Consider the following 21,803-nt stretch of genomic DNA (forward strand, 5'->3'; position numbering starts at 1 on the left):
ATTCCTAATCCACAACAGAACATTGCCTCCTATCCCATGACTCTTTAATTTTCTCAGGAGTCTTTCATGAGGAACGTTGTCAAAAGCTTTCTAAAAATCTAGATACCCTGCATTGACTGGCTCACCTTTATCCACATGTCAGTTCATGTCTTCAAAAGAAATGAAGCAAATTGGTGAGGTAAGACTTCCTTTGGCTGAATCCATGTTGACTCTGTCCCATTAAATTATGTTTATCTATGTATTCCGTAATTGTTTCCACATTACTTTTTTTTTTATTTTTTAATGCTGGAGGCATCTTTGTGGGCAGCAAGTAGGCAAATCCAGCACTAATCGGTTAGCGCAGCTACACTGCTGTGCACTTTTAGCGCAGGAGCCTTTTCCATCTAGATGTCGGTAAGGGCTCCCGCGCTAATAGGGAAATAGAAAATGTGGCCATTTTACAGCTGTGCGAAAAGTAGCCTCAGTGCATGGAAATCCAGGCGCTAGTCATAGTGAAGGGTACTTTTTAGCACAGTTTAATAAAAGGGGCCCATATTTATGTGTCTCCATACATATCCCCATAGGCGTAGTTTGTTTCATTTGGGGGGGGCAAAGGATGGGGTGGAGCATATTAGCATATTCATTTGCATATATACATATGCAAATGAATATGCTAATAGGGAGGAAGGAAGGGAAAAAGAGCTGGCTTTTTTTGGAAATAACCATAATGAATATGTATGAGATATCAAGCCGGCTCTTTCTCCCTTCCTTCTTTCCTCCTTACCCAGCACCTCCTCTTCCTCTCCTGTAGTATTTCCCCACCCCCTTTCCCATACCATGCCAGTGTTGACCTTAGAAATGCATAGGCTACATGTAGATCCTTCAAGAGGTAGTGTGTCATGATTTAGGCTCTACACCCTTTCTGATGTTTTGGTGCCACCTCAGTAAGGCCAACACACAATCTCTCCACTGCAAAACGCTATACACAAACTTGTGCAAAAACACACTCATATTCTTACTAAACCATAACAGCACTAATTCCAAGGACAGACTCAGCATGCAGCAATACCAGAAAAATTGAAACTTACATGCAAAATATCACAGATGCACATTTCCAAAAGCTGACATATTCCAATTAATAAATTCTGAATAAAATACTTTTTTCTACCTTTATTGTCTCATCATTTAGTTTTTCTATTCGCTTTGGTCCCAAGTGTCTTCTGTTTTATGCAGTGCCTTCTTTATGCAGTAGCCCTGTCCCTACCCTTCCTGGAGTTTCAGTATCTGCCCTCAATGTGTCCCTCACCCCAATCTTCATCCTGTTATTCCTGGGTTTTTTTTGCTAATTCTCCCCTCTTCCAGCACCCTCTCTTTCTATTTCCTCCCTTCTATACAGCACCCTCTCTCCCTATTTTCACTCCTCTGACCAGTATATTCTCTTTCTCTCACCCTCTTCTGTCCAGCATATCCTCCTTCCCTTACTTCAATCCAGCATCCCTCCATGTCCCCTTCCCTTCCATGTCAGCTTCTCCATTATATCATTATTTCTCCTATGTCCAGCATATCCCCTCTTTGTCCCCATCCCCGTACAATGTCTAGCACCCCCCCATCATTTTCTTACGCCCCATTCCAGCATCTCCCCTGTCCTCTTACCCACCCTATGTCCTGCATCTTCCAATATCCCTTTTTCCCTCCCAGTATTGTCCCTGTATGCCCTTATCCCCTCTCTGTCCAGCATTGTCCCTTTGTATCCCTGTCTCTATGCTCCCTCAATGACCAGAATCTCGCTTCTCTGTCTCCCTGTGACACTCTTTTCTCTTCCCTTCCTCCTACCATCCATTCTCCCTTCTTCCCTCCTACCAGCTAATCCACATCTAACAATCCCTTCCCCCCCAATCCATCACCTCTTCCTCTCTGTTCATCACCCCCCCCCCAAAAAAAAATATCCAGCACAGCAGACCTGCACCTCTCTCCCTCCATCCTGTAGATCCTCCTGCCACCATTCACCCCTACCCACATGGTTCCATCACCTTGCTCCTCCCAAAGGTGCAGCTGAACAGTACCTCCATTTTTCTCCTTTTCTCACCTCCCCCCCCAATCCCGGTTCCAGCGTCTCTCCCTTTTCCTTCCTCCTCACTCACTTGCATTGATCGCTGCCGGTAGCGGCACTGCAGCCAGCCAGCAATAACAGCAGTCTGCTTCGGACTTCCCTGCTACATGTCCCGCCTCCTCTGGTACAACTTCCTGTTCCGCATAGGCGGGACGTGTGGCAGGGAAGGCTGAGGCTCCGAGGCAGACTGTTGTAATCGCTGCAGCGCCGCTACCAACAGCCCCTGGTACCGAAGTTGAAGCGGCGAACGGGTGGCCAGCAGTAGTAAAGGCAGCAAGCAGCAGACAGGCTCGACTCCGCTTTTCTGCCCTCTCTGCTTCCCGCCCGAAAGGAAATGACATCAGAGGAAGGCGGGATGCAGAGAGGGCAGAGAAGCGGAGTCGAGCCTGTCTGCTGCTTGCTGCCTTTACTACTGCTGGCCGCCCGTTCGCCGCTGCGGGTCGTCGTCGTTTGGGGGGGCAATGCCCCCCCTTGCCCCCCCAGTCTACGCCCATGCATATCCCCCTGTCTCACCCATCCACCTCCATCCCCACCCTGTTAGATTGTCACTGAAATGCTTTGATGTCTCACTTATATATACTGCCATCTACCAACATTTGCTTATTTCCGATCTGACGAAGAAGGGCAACCTTCGAAAGAAGAAATGTATTAAGTTATGTACAATAAAAAAGGTATCATCTTATTTTCTTTTCCATTTTTTATTTTGTTTTATTTCTATTGATTACCTATAATAGTATGTGATACTTAAGTGAACGCCCTGACCCGCTGATGACCCTCCCATAGTCATGGTCCCTTTTCAGTTGCATGCTGAAAGATTTACATATGCATCTTTATAGAAAAGTGCCTAGTAAGATGCATACGTAAATCCAAATTGTTGCCAGTTAGCACTAATTGATAGCACCCAATTATTGGCGCTAATTGGCTCATTACTTAATTACATCATGCGCACAAATTTGGTGCACACCCAAATTTATGTGCCCAAATTTGAGCACCATATATAGGATCCAGGGGGACATGAGTAGGCAGGCAGGTCTCACCATATAACGATATAGTGGCATTATAATATTCTTTGTTTTATTCTCTTTTCTTTCCTAATAATTTCTAATATTCTGTTTCCTTTTATTATGCACTACTTTGTTATGTATTATTACACAATTATATCTGGATCATAGCATATGCAACTTTAGAAGAATGGAATACAGAATTGTTCTTGGCAGGACCTGGGATCCTGAAATCTATACGAATGGCACATAATGGAGACTTAAACTGCCCTCTCCCCCCCCCCCCCCTAATTCAAATGATCTTCAAAAAAAAGTGAGACTGCAAGCTTTTTAATAGTCTTTCATTTTTGGAAGTCTTTTACTAAGGATTAGCTCGAGTTATCTGCAGCAGGACCCATAGGAATAAAATGGGATCTGCTGCAGATAACTCAAGCTAGTAAAAGACCCCCTCAGTGTTTAATTCTGTTACAGAATTTTGAGAACTATTGATTTCTTTGATTCATGAATAGAGCAGACTTGGACAGGAATACACTGGTTGCAGTTTTGCTGATACACAGATAATGGGTAGGAACTGATTCTTGTGATTTTGCTGGAGAATTTGAAGTCATTTCTATATAATCCAGGGCTTTTTTTGAGGGGGTACTTGGGGGTACTGAGTACCGGCACCTTTTCCATTGTCTGCTAAAATTGACCCATGGATCACAAGTTTTAATGAAAGAGCTCAGGCTCTACACAACAATTCTGCCTTGCCATAGATTCTGTGACTGGTTGCAGGGGGCCTGGCTATTGTGGGGTGGATTACTCAGTGATTATCCCACCTCTGAAGGGTGGTCTGGCATTTGAGTACCGGCACCTTTTTTGCTAGCAAAAATGCACTGATATAATCTGAATATCATTATGCATTTTCTTTCCACAGCGACCATGCTAGGAGAGATGGCAGTTACCTGGATCACCTGTTGGAGATAAGACTCCCAAGGTAGAAGATATTTAACTAATCACAAGACATTCAGGAGTCGGCCTGTGCATTACTACTTTCTTGATTCTGACATAGTTCATCATTGGTGTCTCTAGACAAAAATATTTAAGCAAGTTAATGGAGATGCAAATTAGACATGGAGGAAAGTTTCCAAGATAGTCTGGTGGGTCCCCTAAAAGAAAAGTCCATAAGCCGTTTTAAGATGGACTTGAGAAAATCCATTGCTTATTTCTAGCATAAGCAGCATAAAATCTGTTTTACTGTTCTAGGATCTTGCCAGGTATCTGTTGGAAACAGGATACTGGCTTGATGGACTTTGTCTGTTCCATTATGGCAACGCTTATGTTATGAGATAATGGGTTTTAACTTTGGATCATTTGCTTTTGCTGACAAGATCAAAATGAGGGGCATTTTTGATATGACATCTAAATCTGATTTTGAACGTTTTGCTGAAAACGTCCAAAAAGAAAGTGGGGACCATAAGAAGTTTTTCTGGTTCGAAAATTGCTTTTTGTTTTGAAAATGGCCATTTCCTAGACTTTTGTAGATGTTTTGTGCTCAGTTCATTTTTCTTTAGTGACCATTTTTGGGGGAAAAAAGTCCAAGGGAAAAATGCACAAAAACAAGCCATTGGGAAGTACCGGGGTGGGGGGTAGGGGGTGGGGGCAGCATTCTAATTGACTGGCCACACAGACATCCTAGAAGAGCAGTGGGACACCTAAGGGGAACTGCAGTGGACTTCACATAAAAGGTCCCAGGTACATATCTCACCATTATCCCCTTATATTGGAGAGCCCACCAAAACCCACCAAGAGCCTACTATACCCAACTATACACCACTACAATAGCCCTTATGACTGCAGGTGTCACCTATATGTGGGTTCAGTAGGTTTTTGGTGGATTTTGGAGGGCTCAAACTATTCACTGCAAGTGTAACAGTTAGAGTGGACTGCACTGACCACTAGGCTACTCCAGCACCCTGCTTGCTGCTCTAAAAGACTGGTCATAACATCTGAAGCTGTCAGAGGCTGGTAAGTACTGTTGCTTTCACATCTTTGGGGTGGGGGCAGTGGGTCAGTTGCCACTGGGGAATAAAGGGGGAGGAGGTCATGCCTTAATCCCTCCAGTGGTCATTTAGGGCACCTTTTTGTGACTAAATCATGAATGAAACAAGTCTAGACCAAAACATCTTTTAGCCCTGGACATTTTTGCTTTGTTCCATTATTGCAGAAAAATGTCCAAGTTTTGGCAAAGCCCAAATCCTGCCTCCAACATGCCAGGAAAGGTCTTAAAACTGGGTTTTGAAAATAGCAATTTGGACATTTTGGCAAAACAAAAAAAGGCCATCTGCTGCTTTGTGACACACTTTGGACTTTTTTTTTGTTTCAAAAATGAGTCCCTTAATGTATTATAATGTAGGATTTTAATGTGCAGCAAGCCAAAAACTAACATGGCATCAAAAAGAGGTGCTCTCAGTATTTTCATATTTTGGCCTATTGCTGCTGTTAACATGTGGAACCAACATACTGTTAACACAGATGCACTTAGAGGAGCATTTTCGACCGGGGACGCCCATCCTAAGGGCGCCCATCTCCGAGGACAGCGCTGCGAAGGGGTGGGGTCAACCGTATTATCGAACGAGATGGGCATCCATCTTTCGTTTCGATAATATGGTTGGGAGCGCCCAAATCTCAACATTTAGGTCAACATTAAAGATGGTCGACCTAAATGCTGAGATCGCCGGATTAGAGATGGGCACCCTCGGTTTTCGCAGACAATGGAAACCGATGGCGCCCATCTCAAAAAAGAACAAATCCAAGGCATTTGGTCGTGGGAGGGCCAGGATTCGTAGTGCACTGGTCCCCCTCACATGCCAGGGCACCAACTGGCACCCAAGGGGCACTACAGTGGACTTCGCAAATTGGTCCCAGGTGCATATTTCCCTTACCTTGGGTGCTGAGCCTCCCAAACCCCATCCAAAACCAACTCCCCACAACTATACACCACTACCATAGCCCTAAGGGGTGAAAGGGGGCACCTACATGTGGGTACAGTGGGTTTCGGGTGGGTTTTGAAGGGCTCCCATTTTCCACCACAAGTTTAACAGGTAGGGAGGGGGTTGGGCGTGGGTCCGCCTGCCTGAAGTCCACTGCACCCACTAAAACTGCTCCAGGGACCTGTATACTGCTGCGATGGACCTGAGTATGACATTTGAGGCTGGCAAAAAAGGTTTTTAAAGTTGTTTTTTTGAGGGTCGGAGGGGGTTAGTGACCACTGGGGGCAGTGGTGTGCTGGTAAATGTTTAACAGGCTCTCCCCAGTCCACCTCGGCGCCCCCCCAAAATTGCAGAGCTGGCTATAGCGGGGGGGGGGGGGGGGGGGGGTGGGCAATGCATTACTCTTCTCCAGGAAAAAAAATTAAATGATCCCAGGTTCCAATCTAATTTCATGTTTACTGTGGATATAAATGCCATAATAAGTAAATATAAACTTTTTTAATGTTGAGCACCTGATTCTCAAAGTGAACATATTCCAAACACTATAATGAAAATAAAATGATTTTTTTCTACCTTTGTTGTCTGGTGACTGTTTTTCTGATCATGCTGGCCCAGTATTTGATTCTGCTGCTATCTGTCCTCTTAACTCCGTTTCCAGGGCTTCCTTTCCATTTATTTCTTTCCTCCTTTCTTCATTTCTGGTCCTCAGCTTCTGCCTATTTTCTTCATCCATGTGCAGTTTTTCTCCTCTTCCTTTTCCCTCATCTTATCTCCTTCCTCACTCTTCTCTCCCCTCCATCCATGTCCAGCATTTCTTCTCTCTCCCCTCCTCTCCCCTGCCTGCATGCACCCATACCAGCGATCCTCCTCTGCCCTGCTCTGCATGCACCCAGATGTCAGCAGTGACCCTTATCTCCCCTGCATGCACCCATGTCCAGGCAGTGACCTCCTTTCCCCTGCCCTGCATGCACCCCATGTCCAGCAGTGTACCCTCCTCTCCCCTGCCCTGCCCTGGATGCACTCAGATGTCCAGCAGTGACCCTCCTCTCCCCTGCATGCACCCATGTCCAGCAGTGTACCCTCCTCTCCCCTGCCCTGCATGCACCCATTACCCAGGGACCACCTCCATCCACCCATGCCCAGCAGCGACTCCCTTTTCCCCCCTGCCACCCCTCCCGAGTTGTTTCGTGAATTCTTCTCCTCCCTCCCACCCTCCCTCCCGATCTGGTCCCTCACCGCCCACTTGTTTTTTGAATTCTTCAGGGCAGGCAGTCTTGCCTGCCCGCTTCCAGCGCCGACTCTCCTCCCTTGCCGACTCGCGCTTCAAAATGGCCACGAGACTTCAGCCGCAGTCTCGCGAGGCCGCCTCTGGAAGTCTCGGTGGCCATTTTTAAAGGGTGAATTGGCAAGGGAGGACAGTCAACGCTGGAAGCGGCAGGCAAGACTGCCTGCCCCGAAGAATTCAAAAAACAAGCGGGCGGAGAGGGAGGAGAGCCGGCTCGCTATTTTCAAGCCGGAAGAAAATTTAACAACCGGCTCTTGCGAGCCGGCTCCAGCACACCACTGACTGGGGGAGTCAGGGGTGGTGATCCCCGATTCCCTCCGGTGGTCATCTGGTCAGTTCGGGCACTTTTTTGGGACTTGGACCTGAAAAAAAAGGGACCAAATAAAGTGGACCAAATTCTCGCCAGGGACGCCCTTCTTTTTTCCATTATAGGCCGAGGGCACCCATCTCTTAAGCACACCCCTGTCCCGTCTTCGCTACCCTTCCGACACGCCCCCGGGAACTTTGGCCGTCCCGGCAACAGAAAGCAGTTGGGGACACCCAAAATCGACTTTTGATTATGCCGATTTGGGCGCCCCTGAGAGAAGGATGCCCATCTCCCGATTTGTGTCGAAAGATGGGCGCCCTTCTCTTTCGAAAATGAGCTGGCTAGTGTCTCTGATTTAGGAGGCTGTAAGGGGCCCTTTTACTAAGCCACGTAAGCGCCTAAGGGCGCCCAACATGCACCAATTCCGAGTTACTACCTGGTTACTGTGTGGCCCTTGTGGTAATTTCATTTTTGGCAAGCGCCGCTATGCCTGTCTGAAAAATATTTTTTATTTTCTGGCACGTTCAGTACGTGTGTCATGTGGCATTTGATGCGCATAGGACATTACCTCCTGGTTACCATGTGAGACTTTACCACTAGGTCAAGGCTAGTGGTAAGGTCTCAGACCCAAAATGGACTCGCATCACATTTTCATTTTGCCGCATGTCATTTTCAGCAACATTTTTTAAAAAGCCCATTTTACAGGTGCGCTAAAAAATGATTCTGCGTGCACACAAAACACGCATCTACACTACCGCAGGCCATTTTTCAGCGCACCTTAGTAAAAGGACCCCTAAGTGTCTCTGTGCTAACAGCACGTTAGTTGGTTAATCCATTCTCTGCAGACATCTACGGTACCTGAATGTTGTTGGCTGTGAATTACGGAGAAAGATATAAGCTAATAAACCATAAACCATTCACTAAATCCAAATTCTTTAATGGCTATATAGGGGAATATTTTTGATATGATGCCCGTCCAGTTATAGATGTTTTGCTGAAAACGTCTACAAATCTCATCCTGAACATAGCAATTTTCACACTGGAAACGCATCTGTTTTTTTGGTTTCAAAAATAACTATTTTCCAGACATTTTATGCTCAGTATGTATATCTTTAGGTACCATTTTTGAAAAAAAAAAGTCCTAGAGAAAAATGTACAAACAAGCCATAGGGATGGCTGTGTGGTGCCATTCCTAGTAAACTAGCTACGTAGACATCCCAGCAGAGCAGAGGGGCAGCCTAGTGGTCAGTGCAGTGGACGTCATATAAAGGGACCTTTATTTTGTATTATGAGCCCTCCAGTAACACCTACAAACCTACTGTACCTAACTGTACACTACTACAAAAGACCTCAGGTCTGTAGGTGTTTCCTATCTATAGGTACAGTTGGATTTTGTGGGTTTGGAAGGCTCATAATTTCCACCACGTGTACTTGTTAGAGTAGGATACGGACCTGGGTCCACTGCATTGACCACTAACCTACCTCCTGGGACCAGCTTGCTGCTCTACTAGGAATGGCCATAATATCTTGTTGGGCAGACTGGATGGACCATACTGGTCTTTATCATAGATGTAGCCTTTATTCAATCTGGGCTCTTTCATCATAGTCATTTTTTGTGTTGTATTATTTAATGTTTTGTTGTACACCCCTTAATTGTTTTGCATGTAGAGGTATAAGATTAATAAAATAAATAGAAATACTTAGGCATTTGTATTGCCGTTTACATTGGGTTTTGTTACAAAAATTTATCATATGCATTCTTTCACATTGAAAAAAAACTCTTTTCTTGCCTGGCTATCTACTCTTTTTATCTATTTCTCTCAAAATTGCTTTTCAGAAACTCTATTTTCACCTAATCGCCTTTCTCCTTTTCAGAATGAATTATTCCCAACCAGAAACGATGAACCTATTGTAAGTGTTTCTCAGTTTCTACTGTGATAAACAGATAGGTGCAACCTAGAGGAGTCCTTTGTTTATGCTGTCTGTGTATAACAAGACGTATGTGGACAGATGTGTATTGCCACATCTGCAACTGTTTATTATTACAGATGAAATAAATTAGTAGCTGGCAAAGCCCTGCCTAAAGATTATGCAACTCAAAAATTTATTTCAATTAAAGATAAATAGGTATTATTTAATCCCATGTTTCTCATGAATTGGAAAAAGGAATAAATATATCCAAGAAAAACACCCAGGCTCTGGGTTATATTTATTTAGATTTTGCTCACGTCCTTTTTCAGTAGTAGCTCAAGGTGAGTTACATCAGGTACACTGGATATTTCTTTGTCCCAGGAGGGCTTACAATCTAAGTTTGTACCTGAGGCAATGGAGGGTTAAGTGCCCTTGGCCAAGATTACAAGGAGCAGTGGTGGGATTTGAACCGGCCACTCTGGATTTCAAGACAGGTGTTCTAACCACTAGGCCATTCCTCCACCCAACTAAGCCACTCCTCTACCCCACCCCACTACATGGGGCAAGGGCATAGGAAAAGTCAATGACATGCAGTATAAGGCACAAACAGAAGGAAAAGAAATTGAGAAGTAATTTTAAGAAGCTGTAAAGCCTTTTAGGGGTGAATTCTATATATGGCGCTGAAAAAAGGGCTACTCTATATGCTGCACTTAAGGTTAGCTGTAGTTTTAAAGACTAGCTCTTATGCCGGGACGCTACATAACTTTAGGCACAACCATTTGTACCAACTGAAATGGGGTGCAAATGTACATGGCTAAATTGGGTGTGTATCCCCTGTATTCTACAACACACGTAAATGTTAGGAATGCCCCCATTCCGCCCATGACCTTCCCATTTCCGCATCCCTTTTTTTTGCTCATACATAAAATTTAGGCGTGGATCCTGCACCTAAATTTATGCACAAGTTCCAATTAAATCTAATAAGTGCAAATAATTGTTGAAAAGCCAATTGTTGGTGCTAATTAGCTAAGTACATAAGTAATGCTATACTGGGAAAAGACCAAGGGTCCATTGAGCCCAGCATCTTGTCCACGACAGCGGCCAATCCAGGCCAAAGGCACCTGGCAAGCTTCCCAAACGTACAACATCTATACATGTTATTCCTGGGATTTTGGATTTTTTCCAAGTCCGTTTAGTAGCGGTTTATGGACTTGTCCTTTAGGAAACCGTCCAACCCCTTTTTAAACTCTGCTAAGCTAACCGCCTTCACCACATTTTCTGGCAATGAATTCCAGAGTTTAATTACACGATGGGTGAAGAAAACTTTTCTCCTATTTGTTTTAAATTTACTGCACTGTAGTTTAATCGCATGCCCCCTAGTCCTAGTATTTTTGGAAAGCGTGAACAGACGCTTCACATCCACCTGTTCCACGCCACTCATTATTTTATATACCTCTATCATGTCTCCCCTCAGCCGTCTCTTCTCCAAGCTGAATAGCCCTAGCCTCCTTAGTCTTTCTTCATAGGGAAGTCGTCCCATCCCCGCTATCATTTTAGTCGCCCTTTGCTGCACCTTTTCCAATTCTACTATATCTTTCTTGAGATGCGGCGACCAGAATTGAACACAATACTCAAGGTGCGGTCGCACCATGGAGCAATACAACGGCATTATAACATCCTCACATCTGTTTTCCATACCTTTCCTAATAATACCCAACATTCTATTCGCTTTCCTAGCCGCAGCAGCACACTGAGCAGAAGGTTTCAGTGTGTTATTGACGACGACACCCAGATCCCTTTCTTGGTCCGTAACTCCTAACGTGGAACCTTGCATGACGTAGCTATAATTCGGGTTCTTTTTTCCCACATGCATCACCTTGCCCTTGCTCACATTAAACGTCATCTGCCATTTAGCCGCCCAGTTTCGTAAGGTCCTCTTGTAATTTTTCACAATCCTGTTGCGAGTTAACGACTTTGAATAACTTTGTGTCATCAGCAAATTAATACCTCGCTAGTTACTCCCATCTCTAAATCATTTATAATATATTAAAAAGCAGCGGTCCTAGCACAGACCCTGAGGAACCCCACTAACTACTCTTCTCCATTGTGAATACTGCCCCATTTAACCCCACTCTGTTTCCTATCCTTCAACCAGTTTTAATCCACAATAGGACATTTCCTCCTATCCCATGACCCTCCAATTCCTCTGTAGCCTTTCATGATGGTACCTTGTCAAACGCCTTTTGAAAATCCAGATACACAATATCAACCGGCTCCCCTTTGTCCACATGTTTGTTTACTCCTCAAATAATTGAAGTAAATTGGTCAGGCAAGATTTCCCAACACAAGCCGTACTATACTACTAATGATTTCTACAGCACTGCTAGATGTATGCAGCGCTGTACACATTATATGCAGGTACTTCTTTTGTCCCTAGTGGGCTCACAATCTAAGTTTTTGTACCTGGGCAATGGAGTGACTTGCCCAAGGTCACAAGAAGCTTGCAGTCGGAACTGAGCCCAGGTTGCCAGGATCAAAGCCTGCTGCACTAACCATTAGACTAAATGCCTGCATGAATTAGGCACGCACCCAAATTTGCATGCACAATTTTTGACAACTTTTATAGAATTAGGGGGTTAATGTTCTGAAATCAGAGGATTAAAATGATGTACTCCAACCCTGCATGGTATGACTATGCCCATTTAATTATACCCTCATATTAATATTTTCTTTATTGATCAAAAGTGCAGTTAGAAATCTATTTTTTTATTTAATGCATTTGTTTAAAAAAATTCCCAGCACTTTAATATTTATATAAAAATATTTTCTGGCCAACTTTCAAAGAGCCCACAACTGTAAACATAATTAATGGGTGTTAATGCACACACTATGACCATGTTTTCAAACAGAATCTACCCACTTTGTTTATCTTTGAAAATTAGCAAATACAATATTTTAACTAAAAACTGAGGGCCCAATATTCAGAGGTCCTTTTACTAGGCTATGGTAAACACTAATGCGTGCTTATTACAGGTGAAAAACCACTATTCTCCAAAGACAAGCAGGCTATGTCATACTCACATGTGGGTGACACCAACCACATAGCTCGGTGTGGAATGCTTTTACAGTGTATAACAGCTTTAAGAGCACACACGAGAGCGTGGGTCCAGCAGTCTCTCTTCATCCACCATGAGAAGAGAATGCACTGTTCATAGCTCCTCACAGCATCTGGTGCATTGCTGCTTTTTGAGCTTTTTATTGAGCCTTCCTTTGGGGATTTTTTTTGCCTGGTTTTGTCCCCCCCCCCTTTGTTCAGGAGTTTGTTTCCCCCCCCTTAACCTTACAGTCTTAGTTATTTTTTCCCCCAACTTTAAGTTGTAGTATTTTTTTGTGCTCATGAGGCCCGCTTAGGCCTGAGCTTCAGTTGGGATTTTTCCTTTCCTTTTTTCTTGGTGACTTGCCTCTTTTTACTATCACCATTGAGTCGTTTGATTTGGCCACGGCCGTTTTTCTTTCCATGCCGTTGAAAGTTCCCAATGCCTTCAAGTGCTGTTTTCGGTGCAATCAGACCATCTCTGGAACCCATTCCTGATGTCTCCAGTGTTTGGGGCCCTGAACATAGCCCTTCCAGCTGTCTTCTTTGACTACATATGGAGAAAAAAACACGGCTGTCCTTAGAGGCTCAGAGAGAGAGAACATTTTGGAGCCTGTTCTGAATCATCAATGTTAGCATTGACATCGGGGTCTGCCCTTGCATCGGTTCCCCTGGCTGCTAGACCTATGTCCGAGGAGGTGTGAAGATTTGACGTTGTCATTGTTGGAACTGAGGGGTGTTGATGCTCAGCATTGGGAGAAGGCCAAAAAGCACAAGCATCAATCCCTTTTCAATGCATGGTGCTGGAAGCACCTGGGCACCGAGGGATCCGGTCCCTGAGAAGAGTTGGAACATGGAGGAGTGCGCCCCCTCCATCGAGGAGGTGCCGACACAGAAGTTTCCATGCAACGAGACCAGGTACCTGAGTCAACACCAGCAGTTCAGCAGCCTGTCTCTGAATCAATGCCCCAGCCATTCCCCAATGTCGATCTTCTGAGTGCTTTCAGGCCATGTTTCAGGAGCACTTGGCAGCTGGGCCGCAGAGAGACTAGGCCGGAGCCCGGGGGAAGGCTGCCCCACCTCCGCCCCCCGCCACTGCCGCCCCCCCGTCACTCCCTGCCGCTGCCGCCTGTCATCGCTCCCACTGCCACTGCAGTCTGTGGTCTCACCTGCCTGCCTCCACAGCTCCGGACCCCCTTCATTCAAACGGCAATTTTAGATCGCTTCTCTTCTGGCTTCCCTCCGTGTCCTGCCCTCGTCTGATGTAACTTCCGGTTTCCGTAAGGACGGGACACAGGAGGAAAGGCCAGGAGAGACGTGATCTGCGATTGCCGCTTTAAATGAAGGAGGCCCGGAGCTGTGGAGGCAAGCAGGTGAGACCGTGGACTGCAGCGCCGGTGGCCTGACCCCGGCAAGGGGCCCCCCCTCTCAGTGGCCCTGCTTGGCAGGCATACTACAGCAAAGTGCATTGATGTCAGGGGTGGTTGCACCAGCCATGCCTCTACCTGCTGCTTCACAGGACAATCAGCCTATGGTAAGGTCACCGACACTGGTGCAGAATGCGGTACTGGAATCGGCAAACACTCATGTGGGTACCCCCTCAATATCAATGGAGAAAGTTTCACTGGAGTTGAGGGTGGAGCCTGCATCTCAACACCACTCCAGGTAAAGGTCCAAGTTTCTCACACTTGAGACCAGCTCAGTCCCAGCCCTCCCATGAGGAGTTCTTTGCTGACACCGATATGGAGTGTTCATGGGCATCTGATGAGGACCCAAGTACTTCTCAGAGGAGATATCCCATCTGACCCCCTCCCCACCAGAGGAGAGATGAAAGTCTCCACCTGAGAGCATCTCCTTCTAGCTGTTGTCAGGAAATGGGCAGCTGCCATTCCAATTCATTGGAGATGGAAGATGAACCCAGGGATGAGAGTTTGAGGTCCTGGATTATGAATTTTCTTCCTAGAGAGGCTGTGACTGTCCCACTTCACAAGCTCTTGTGTAATGTTCAGGTGAAGACTGGGAGTCCCCTCTGTTGGTCCCTGTCCTCCCCAAGAAGATTGATACCATTTATCGGACGAGAATTCCCCTGGTGTTGATAGGCCACAAGTGCCCATCATTCCCTGGTGGTGGAATCTGTGCTCAAATGATCAGAAATTCCAGAGGACTTTGCTTCAGGTCCCCAGGCAGAGAAGCTGAAACCCTGGACTCCTTTGTGTGGAAGATTGATTGAGACTTAATTTAGCTCCTTTGTACTGGTGCTTAGTCAGTCTGTCTTTAGGGGAGGGGCTGCTACAGCTATTTTGACTCTTATATTTTCAAATTTGTGTTTGGATTGTTTAATACATCTAAACTGTCTCTTCCTGTGTGCTCCCCCTTTCTAATAGATTTCTTGACCTCTATCTATCCTATATTATCTGACTGGAGATCTGCTGGTTTCTATACGTCCATATTCTGTCCTCTGACTTATAGTCCCTCCCTGCCCACCATCTCCCACCCACCCCTAGTCTAGCTCTCCCTATACAGGAAAACCAAGAGGCAATTATCTTCACTGAATATCTTAATATAGTACACCTCATACTTGTCAAGCATATCAACATGTCTTTTATTCAATGCAATATATGTGGTGCCTTAGTCCTAAGACAAACCATTTGATACCTTAGAGCTTGCCTTAGCTATGAAAGATGAAATCAATAACCTCAAGAAGGAATTGGCTGCAGTCTAGGAAGCATCAAGGACTACCCAATTCCCACTCAATTTAATACCAGCACTGCCACAAAGAATAAAGAAGAAAAGGAATAGATGGGTCACAGTAGGCTCAGGTAGACTATGACCTGTGAAACAGATGCATTCACCTCCCAACATTTACCCCTGTCTAATTCCTTTGCTGCATTGGAACATTATGAAACTCAAAAAAGAAGTACTGAGGAGGAGCCAGAGGCAAGCAATGTAACTCAATCCAAGAGACACCCTCCAAACAATAATGGATTGGCTGAAAGCAGGATACTCCATTATAAAAGGCATTAATTTAGGAACACAGTTCAAGGGTCTCAATCTATTGCAATGCCTTCCAGGATCCTCAGCTACCAGAAGTATCAAATAAATACTGGATGTAATCCAAGAAGAAAGTAAGGATTCTAATACTGATATTGTAATCCACCTGGGGACAAATGACCTAGCCAACAATAGCAAGTTTGGAGCACAGTGAATGTTCAAGAAGCTTAAGGAGGGACTCAAACCTTTGGTTAGGAGTCAGAATGCAGCTTTTTCTGAAGTTATCCCTGCATATGGGAAGGGAGAGGAAAGACTACATAAAACAAAGGAGTTCAATAAATGGCTTGAAGCTTGGTGTACAGAAGAAGGTTCCAGATTCATAGAAGGATAGGGCAGTACATGTCAAAATCACAGGCTATTCTGTAATGATGGCTACATCTCTCTGTGAAGGGAAAAAGGATACTTGGAGAGAGATTCAGATGGTATAGACATTTAACTAGAGGGTAGAGGTGACAATAGGAAAAAAGGGAAATCAGAAAGTCACCACCAGCAAAACCTTGTCAGCGGTAGGGTAGTAACCATCTAAATGCACTTAATAACACAGGGAAAGCAATGAACACAATTGCTCGTAGCCTAAGTAAAAAGGTTAAGATTTGCAAGCCCTGATGTTTGAAGAAGTCTTGGATATTGTTGCTATTACAGAGACATGATTCAATGACTCTCATGAATAGGATGCGAGCATACTGGGTTATAATCTTTTTAGGAACTTTTTAGGAAGCACAGGGAGGGCTGAAGAGGCGGAGGAGTGGCACTCGTTGTGAAAAATAATAGAGCGGCTGAAATGCAGGGGAACTGGGGAAAGGAAGAAGCTATATGGATTGTTCTGGAAAGAGAAAATGGAACCTGAATCCACACGGGTGTTATCTACAGATCTCTGGTACCAATGGAGAAACTGGACAAGGATCTGATAGAAGATATCCATAAACTTGGTATGAAAGGGGAGGTACTGTTATTGGGAGATTTCAACTTTACTGATTTGGATTGGAATGTCCCGTCAGCAGAATTGAAAAGAAGTAGGGAGATTGTGGATGCCTGTCAAAGTGCCCTGCTCAGACAAATGGTGATGGAACTCACGAGGGAAGGGTCAATGCTGGATCTAGTGCTCACAAATGGAGGCAGTATTTCTAATCTCCAGGTGGGTGCCCACCTAGGCAATAGTGATCATCACACAATATGGTTTGATGTAAGAGCGAAAGCGGAGTGCAGCCGCATAGAACTCAAAGTGCTGGATTTCAGACGTGCTAGTTGTGGTAAGGTGATGGGTGCCTATACTCACATCCTGATACTTCCAGGGAGTATCTCAGATTTCAGGTGGGAACATGTCACTTTCAGCACTGTGTGTTGCCGTTTGGCCTCGTGTCAGCTTCCATGGTTTTCCCCAAGTGTCTTGAGTTAGTCACAGCATCAATACTCAGACTGGGAGTCCATGTGTTTCCCTACCTAAATGATTGGCTGGTGAAGAGCACATCAAAGGATGGTGCTCAGGAGTTCATGCAGTGGACTATTCAGATGCTAGAGCAACTAGTGTTCGTTTTAAACTACTCCAAGTCCCATCTGCTCCTTATTCAGCAATTGAAGTTCATTGGAGCCCTGCTAGACACGCAGCAGGTGTGAGCTTTTCTCCCTGGATCGAGGATGGATGCTCTAGTTGAAATCGCCACTTGGATTTGGCACAGCTCAGCAGATGTTTAGGTTACTAAGCTACGTAGCCTCCACTGTGCATGTCATTCCCTTCACACGTCTTCACATGAGAACTCCCAGTGGACTCTAGCTTCCCAGTGGTGTAAGGCCTCCAGGAAGCCAGCTGATGTCATCCAGGTAACACCGGAGTTGTTTCAGTCCCTCCTCTGGTGGACGATTCAATCCAATTTGACTGTGGAACTTCCAATCCAAATTTCTCAGCCCCAGAAGCTGCTGCTGACGATGGATGCATCCTTCCTGGGGTGGGGAGTTCCACTTGGATGGCTCAGAAGACAGATCTTTAGATCAATCTTCTGGAGCTGCGGCCATCTGGAATACTCTAAAGGCTTTCAGAGATGGGCTGTTCAACAAACTGTACTCTATGGACAATCAGATTCCAATGTACTTACACCAATGAGGAGGCCGTAAGGATGTGGCAATGGGCCATCCAGAACAGGATTGTTCTCAGAACCGCTTACCTGGTGGGCAAATCCAACACCTTGGCTGACAGACTAAGTAGGGTCATGCAACCACTACACAGGGGTCACTCAGCATAGCGTTGCCATGCGATCTTTTGAGTGTGGGATCCCCCTCAGTGGATCAGTTGCCATTCCTTTCAATCAACAAGTCCCTCAGTTACTGTTCCAGGGACAGGGCCCATGATTGTCTCGCATCAGATGCCTTCCTCCTCCATTGGGGGACATGGCCTTCTGTAGAATATCTTCCCATCCTCTGTGGAGGAGACTTAGCTAAAATTCAAGCAAGACCGCGGAACCATTAACCTGATTGCTCCTTATTGGCCCAGGCAGATCTGATTCCCTCTTGGAGATTGTTTTCTGACCCTCAAAATGCAGAATGAGGGGTCTCCTTTGCATTCCAACCTCCAGTCCCTGGCCTTCACAGCCTGGATGTTGAGAGCTTAATTTGCTTCCTTGAATCTTCTTGAGGGTGTCTCCAGGGTGTTGCTGGCTTCCAGGAAAGATTTCACTAAGAGGTGTTATTCTTTCAAATGGAAGAGGTTTGCCATCTGGTGTGAGGGCAATGCCCTAGATCCTCTTTCTTTCCCTACACAGACCCTGCGTGAATACCTTCTGCACCTCTCCTAGTCTGGTCTAAAGACCAATTCTGTAAGGGTTCACCTCGGTGCAATTAGTGCTTATCATTCCCGTATGGAAGGTAAGCCCATTTCTGGACAGCCCCTAGTTGTTCACTCTATGAGAGGCTTGCTGTTGACAAAGGCCCCTGTCAAACCTCCGCCTGTGTCATGGACCCTCAATATTCATTGTCACCCAGCTGATGAAAGCTCCTTTTGAGCCACTTCATTCCTTGTCATCTGAATTATTGCCCTGGAATGTCATGTTTTTGGTGGCTGTTACTTCAGCTCACAGGTTTCAGAAGCTTCAGGGCCCTAGTAGATGGATTTCATTTTTTTTTCCCTTTTAAACCAGAAATTATTTAACAATACAAACACTTGAGTCTCTAATTCAATTCCCAATGATTAAGGTAATCCCAGTTTCACAGGCTTCACTCATTGAATTAATATACTAAGAGGAATCATTCAGAGGAAAAAACTTTAGGAGTCATACCTGGAACTCTGGGAAAACAAAACAATCTCGATATTAATCATCTGTAATAATATTCATTTTGTTCAAATGTTTCTGGTCTATTATCATTTTCAAAATCTTAAACCATTTCCTACTCCTGTAGAACTTCATTGCGTATCATTTTTCATTCTCAAAGGATTCGATTAGATTATCCATGTGGCTCAATAATAGATTATATCTGAAGCAAATTAATTTACTACCACCATTAGGTCCTGGAGCGCCTTCAGATGATATTCAATGTAACCTCCATGGAGCCAAAAATCCCAAGATGATAATTCTTATGGGTTTAGGAGTGGCACCGCCGACACGGGTTCAACTGTAAACGACTTCCGTTTCTGCATACACTCCTAACTCACTCCTCCACTCCTTTGGACCATGGTGGTTTTAAATGATTCGGGAGCGGATGAAGTTGTTTCCAGGTCCAAGAGCATCGACGCTCCTTCGCCGGCGCTAATCAAAGGACTCCCCAACCCAGTCATCTGTGGCAGCTCATAGCACAGCAGTCCCACACTTGCTGCACAGGGGACAAAACGTTGGCATCGGCGGCTGACCCCCCATTGTCCCCTTCCTCTTAGTTAAGGTAACTGCAAATACAGAGAGGAAATTTCAAGTAAAGAAAAAGAGAACTTCACAGGACAGCTGGGCCGTTGAGTTGTACGAGCTTCAGGTCGCCATCTTTCCACTCTCCCTAGTTTGGGACACTCTTTGTCTGGTTTCTCCTCAGAGGCCTGTCTGATATGGGTAACCCTTCAGCATAGCCGAGGCCAGTTACAGATTGTAGATAACTTGGCAGGGTCCATTTTCAGGCCCCAGTCAGATATGATATAGCCTAAGAAAGGCATTTCTCTCCACTCAAAAGTGCATTTTTCCAATTTGGCATAGAGGTGGTTTTTATGCAGGCATTGTAAAACATGCTTGACTTGTTCCCGATGCTGGGCATTTGTCTTGGAAAATATCAAGATGTCATCTAGATATACCAAGATGCATTTCTGTAGTAAATCTCAGAAGATGTCATTGACAAAGTTTTGAAAACAGCAGGAGCACTGGAGAGCCCGAATGGCATGATCGGGTACTCATAGTGGCCATCTCTAGTATTGAAGGCTGTCTTCCATTCATCTCCTTCATGAATGCACATCAAATTATAGACTCCCCTCAAATCCAGTTTGGTGAAAACACAGGCCCCTTGTAAACAGTCAAGCAGTTCATAGATCAAATGGAGCGGGTATTTATTCTTGACTGTTATGGCATTCAGTCCTCGATAATTAATGCAGGGGCATAGAGTTCCATCCTTTTTTTTCCCCTCAAAAAAAAAGCCGGCTCCAGCCAGAGAAATAGAAGGATGAATAAAGCCCCTTTGTAGATTTGTCTCAGGAACAGAGAGCTGGTATACCCTTCCTCTGGGTGGCATTCTACCTGGCAACAGGTCTGTGGGACAGTTATTCTTCCAGTGGGGCAGGAAATTCTCACTTGTGTTTTGGAGAACATGTTGATGTAGGTTACATAGGCTTAAGGGAGACCCTTGGAGGGGCCCACTTCCATGAAATCCAGGCGCATCTCAAAAAAGATGTAATGGAATTAGAAAAGGTACAGAGAAGGGTGACGAAAATGATAAAGGGGATGGGAAGACTTCCCTATGAGGAAAGGCTGAAGTGTCTAGGGTTCTTCAGCTTGGAGAAAATACGGCCAAGGGGAGATATGATAGAGGTCGATAAAATAATGAGTGGAGTGGATCGTTTGTTTACTCTTTCCAAAAATACTAGGACTAGGGGGCATGCAATGAAGCTACAAAGTTGTAAATTTATTACGAATCAGAGAAAAGTTTTCTTCACTCAACGTGTATTTAAACTTTGGAATTCGTTGCTAGAGAATGTGGTAAAGGCGGTTAGCTTAGTGGGGTTTAAAAAAAGGTCTGGATGGCTTCCTAAAGGAAAAGTCCATAGACCATTATTAAACTGACTTAGGGAAAATCCATTGCTTATTTCTAGGATAAGCAGCATAAAATGTATTGAACTTTTCGGGATCTTGCCAGGTATTTGTGACCTGGATTGGTCACTGTTGGAAACAGGATGCTAGGCTTGATGGACCTTTGGTCTCTCCCAGTGTGGCAATACTTATGTACGACAGGGCATAACCCAGGCCACTAGCTCTCCTTGGTCCCAGTCTATTCTGGGCTTGTGTTTTTGCAGTCAAGGAAATTCAAGAATAATGGGGTCTATAGGTGTCTAAAGGACGTACAGTACGATTTCCTCCCTATGGAGAATCCTGATCTTTAAACGTAGAGGAATGGTTATCGCCTTGATGTGTCCCTGAATCTTCCCTTCTATCCAGGAAATTCAGTGGCCTTGGGAAGCCCCTGGGTAGGGATGTTAGTGCTGACTGCCCCCCATGGCCGTGACATAGGACCAGGACCAGGTAGATTTCTACAGTTTGTGCCCCAAAATTGGCAGGGAGAGACAAAGTTTAAGGTGCTCATTTTCGAAGCACATAGACTTAAAAAGTTATGTAGTAACCTATGTAATTTTTTAAGTCTATGTTCTTTGAAAATGAGTCTCTACCAGTGTTTAATCACAATGAAGTGGATTCTGTGCAGATTGCCAGATTCAGCTCTGGCAACTTTGTTGGGCAGAACAAACGGATGCTGCAGGTCTTTATTTGCTGCCATTTACTATGTTACTGCTATGTAATATGAGGGTAGATAAGGAACATAAAGACTATTTAGTTTGTCCAGTTTCATTCCTAGCACTGTGCCTAAGACTTCAGCAGATCTCAACCTTTCTCCTTTGACAAGCAGGGGCAATGTAGGTATACT

At 45.0% G+C, this 21,803-nt stretch overlaps 1 protein-coding gene across 1 annotated transcript in view; it reads left to right on the plus strand.

Moving 5' to 3' along the window:
* The window catches only part of LOC115473094 (histo-blood group ABO system transferase 2-like), a 98,434-nt gene that overhangs the window by 47,650 nt on the left and 28,981 nt on the right, over nt 1–21,803 (plus strand). Inside the window, exons 4-5 of the mRNA XM_030207746.1 lie at nt 4,007–4,066; nt 9,530–9,565. Coding sequence (XP_030063606.1) covers nt 4,007–4,066; nt 9,530–9,565 — 96 coding nt within the window. The remainder of the gene's footprint in view (nt 1–4,006; nt 4,067–9,529; nt 9,566–21,803) is intronic.

The sequence above is a fragment of the Microcaecilia unicolor genome, chromosome 6 (genome assembly GCF_901765095.1).
Source record: "Microcaecilia unicolor chromosome 6, aMicUni1.1, whole genome shotgun sequence".
Classification (NCBI taxonomy): Eukaryota; Metazoa; Chordata; class Amphibia; order Gymnophiona; family Siphonopidae; genus Microcaecilia; species Microcaecilia unicolor.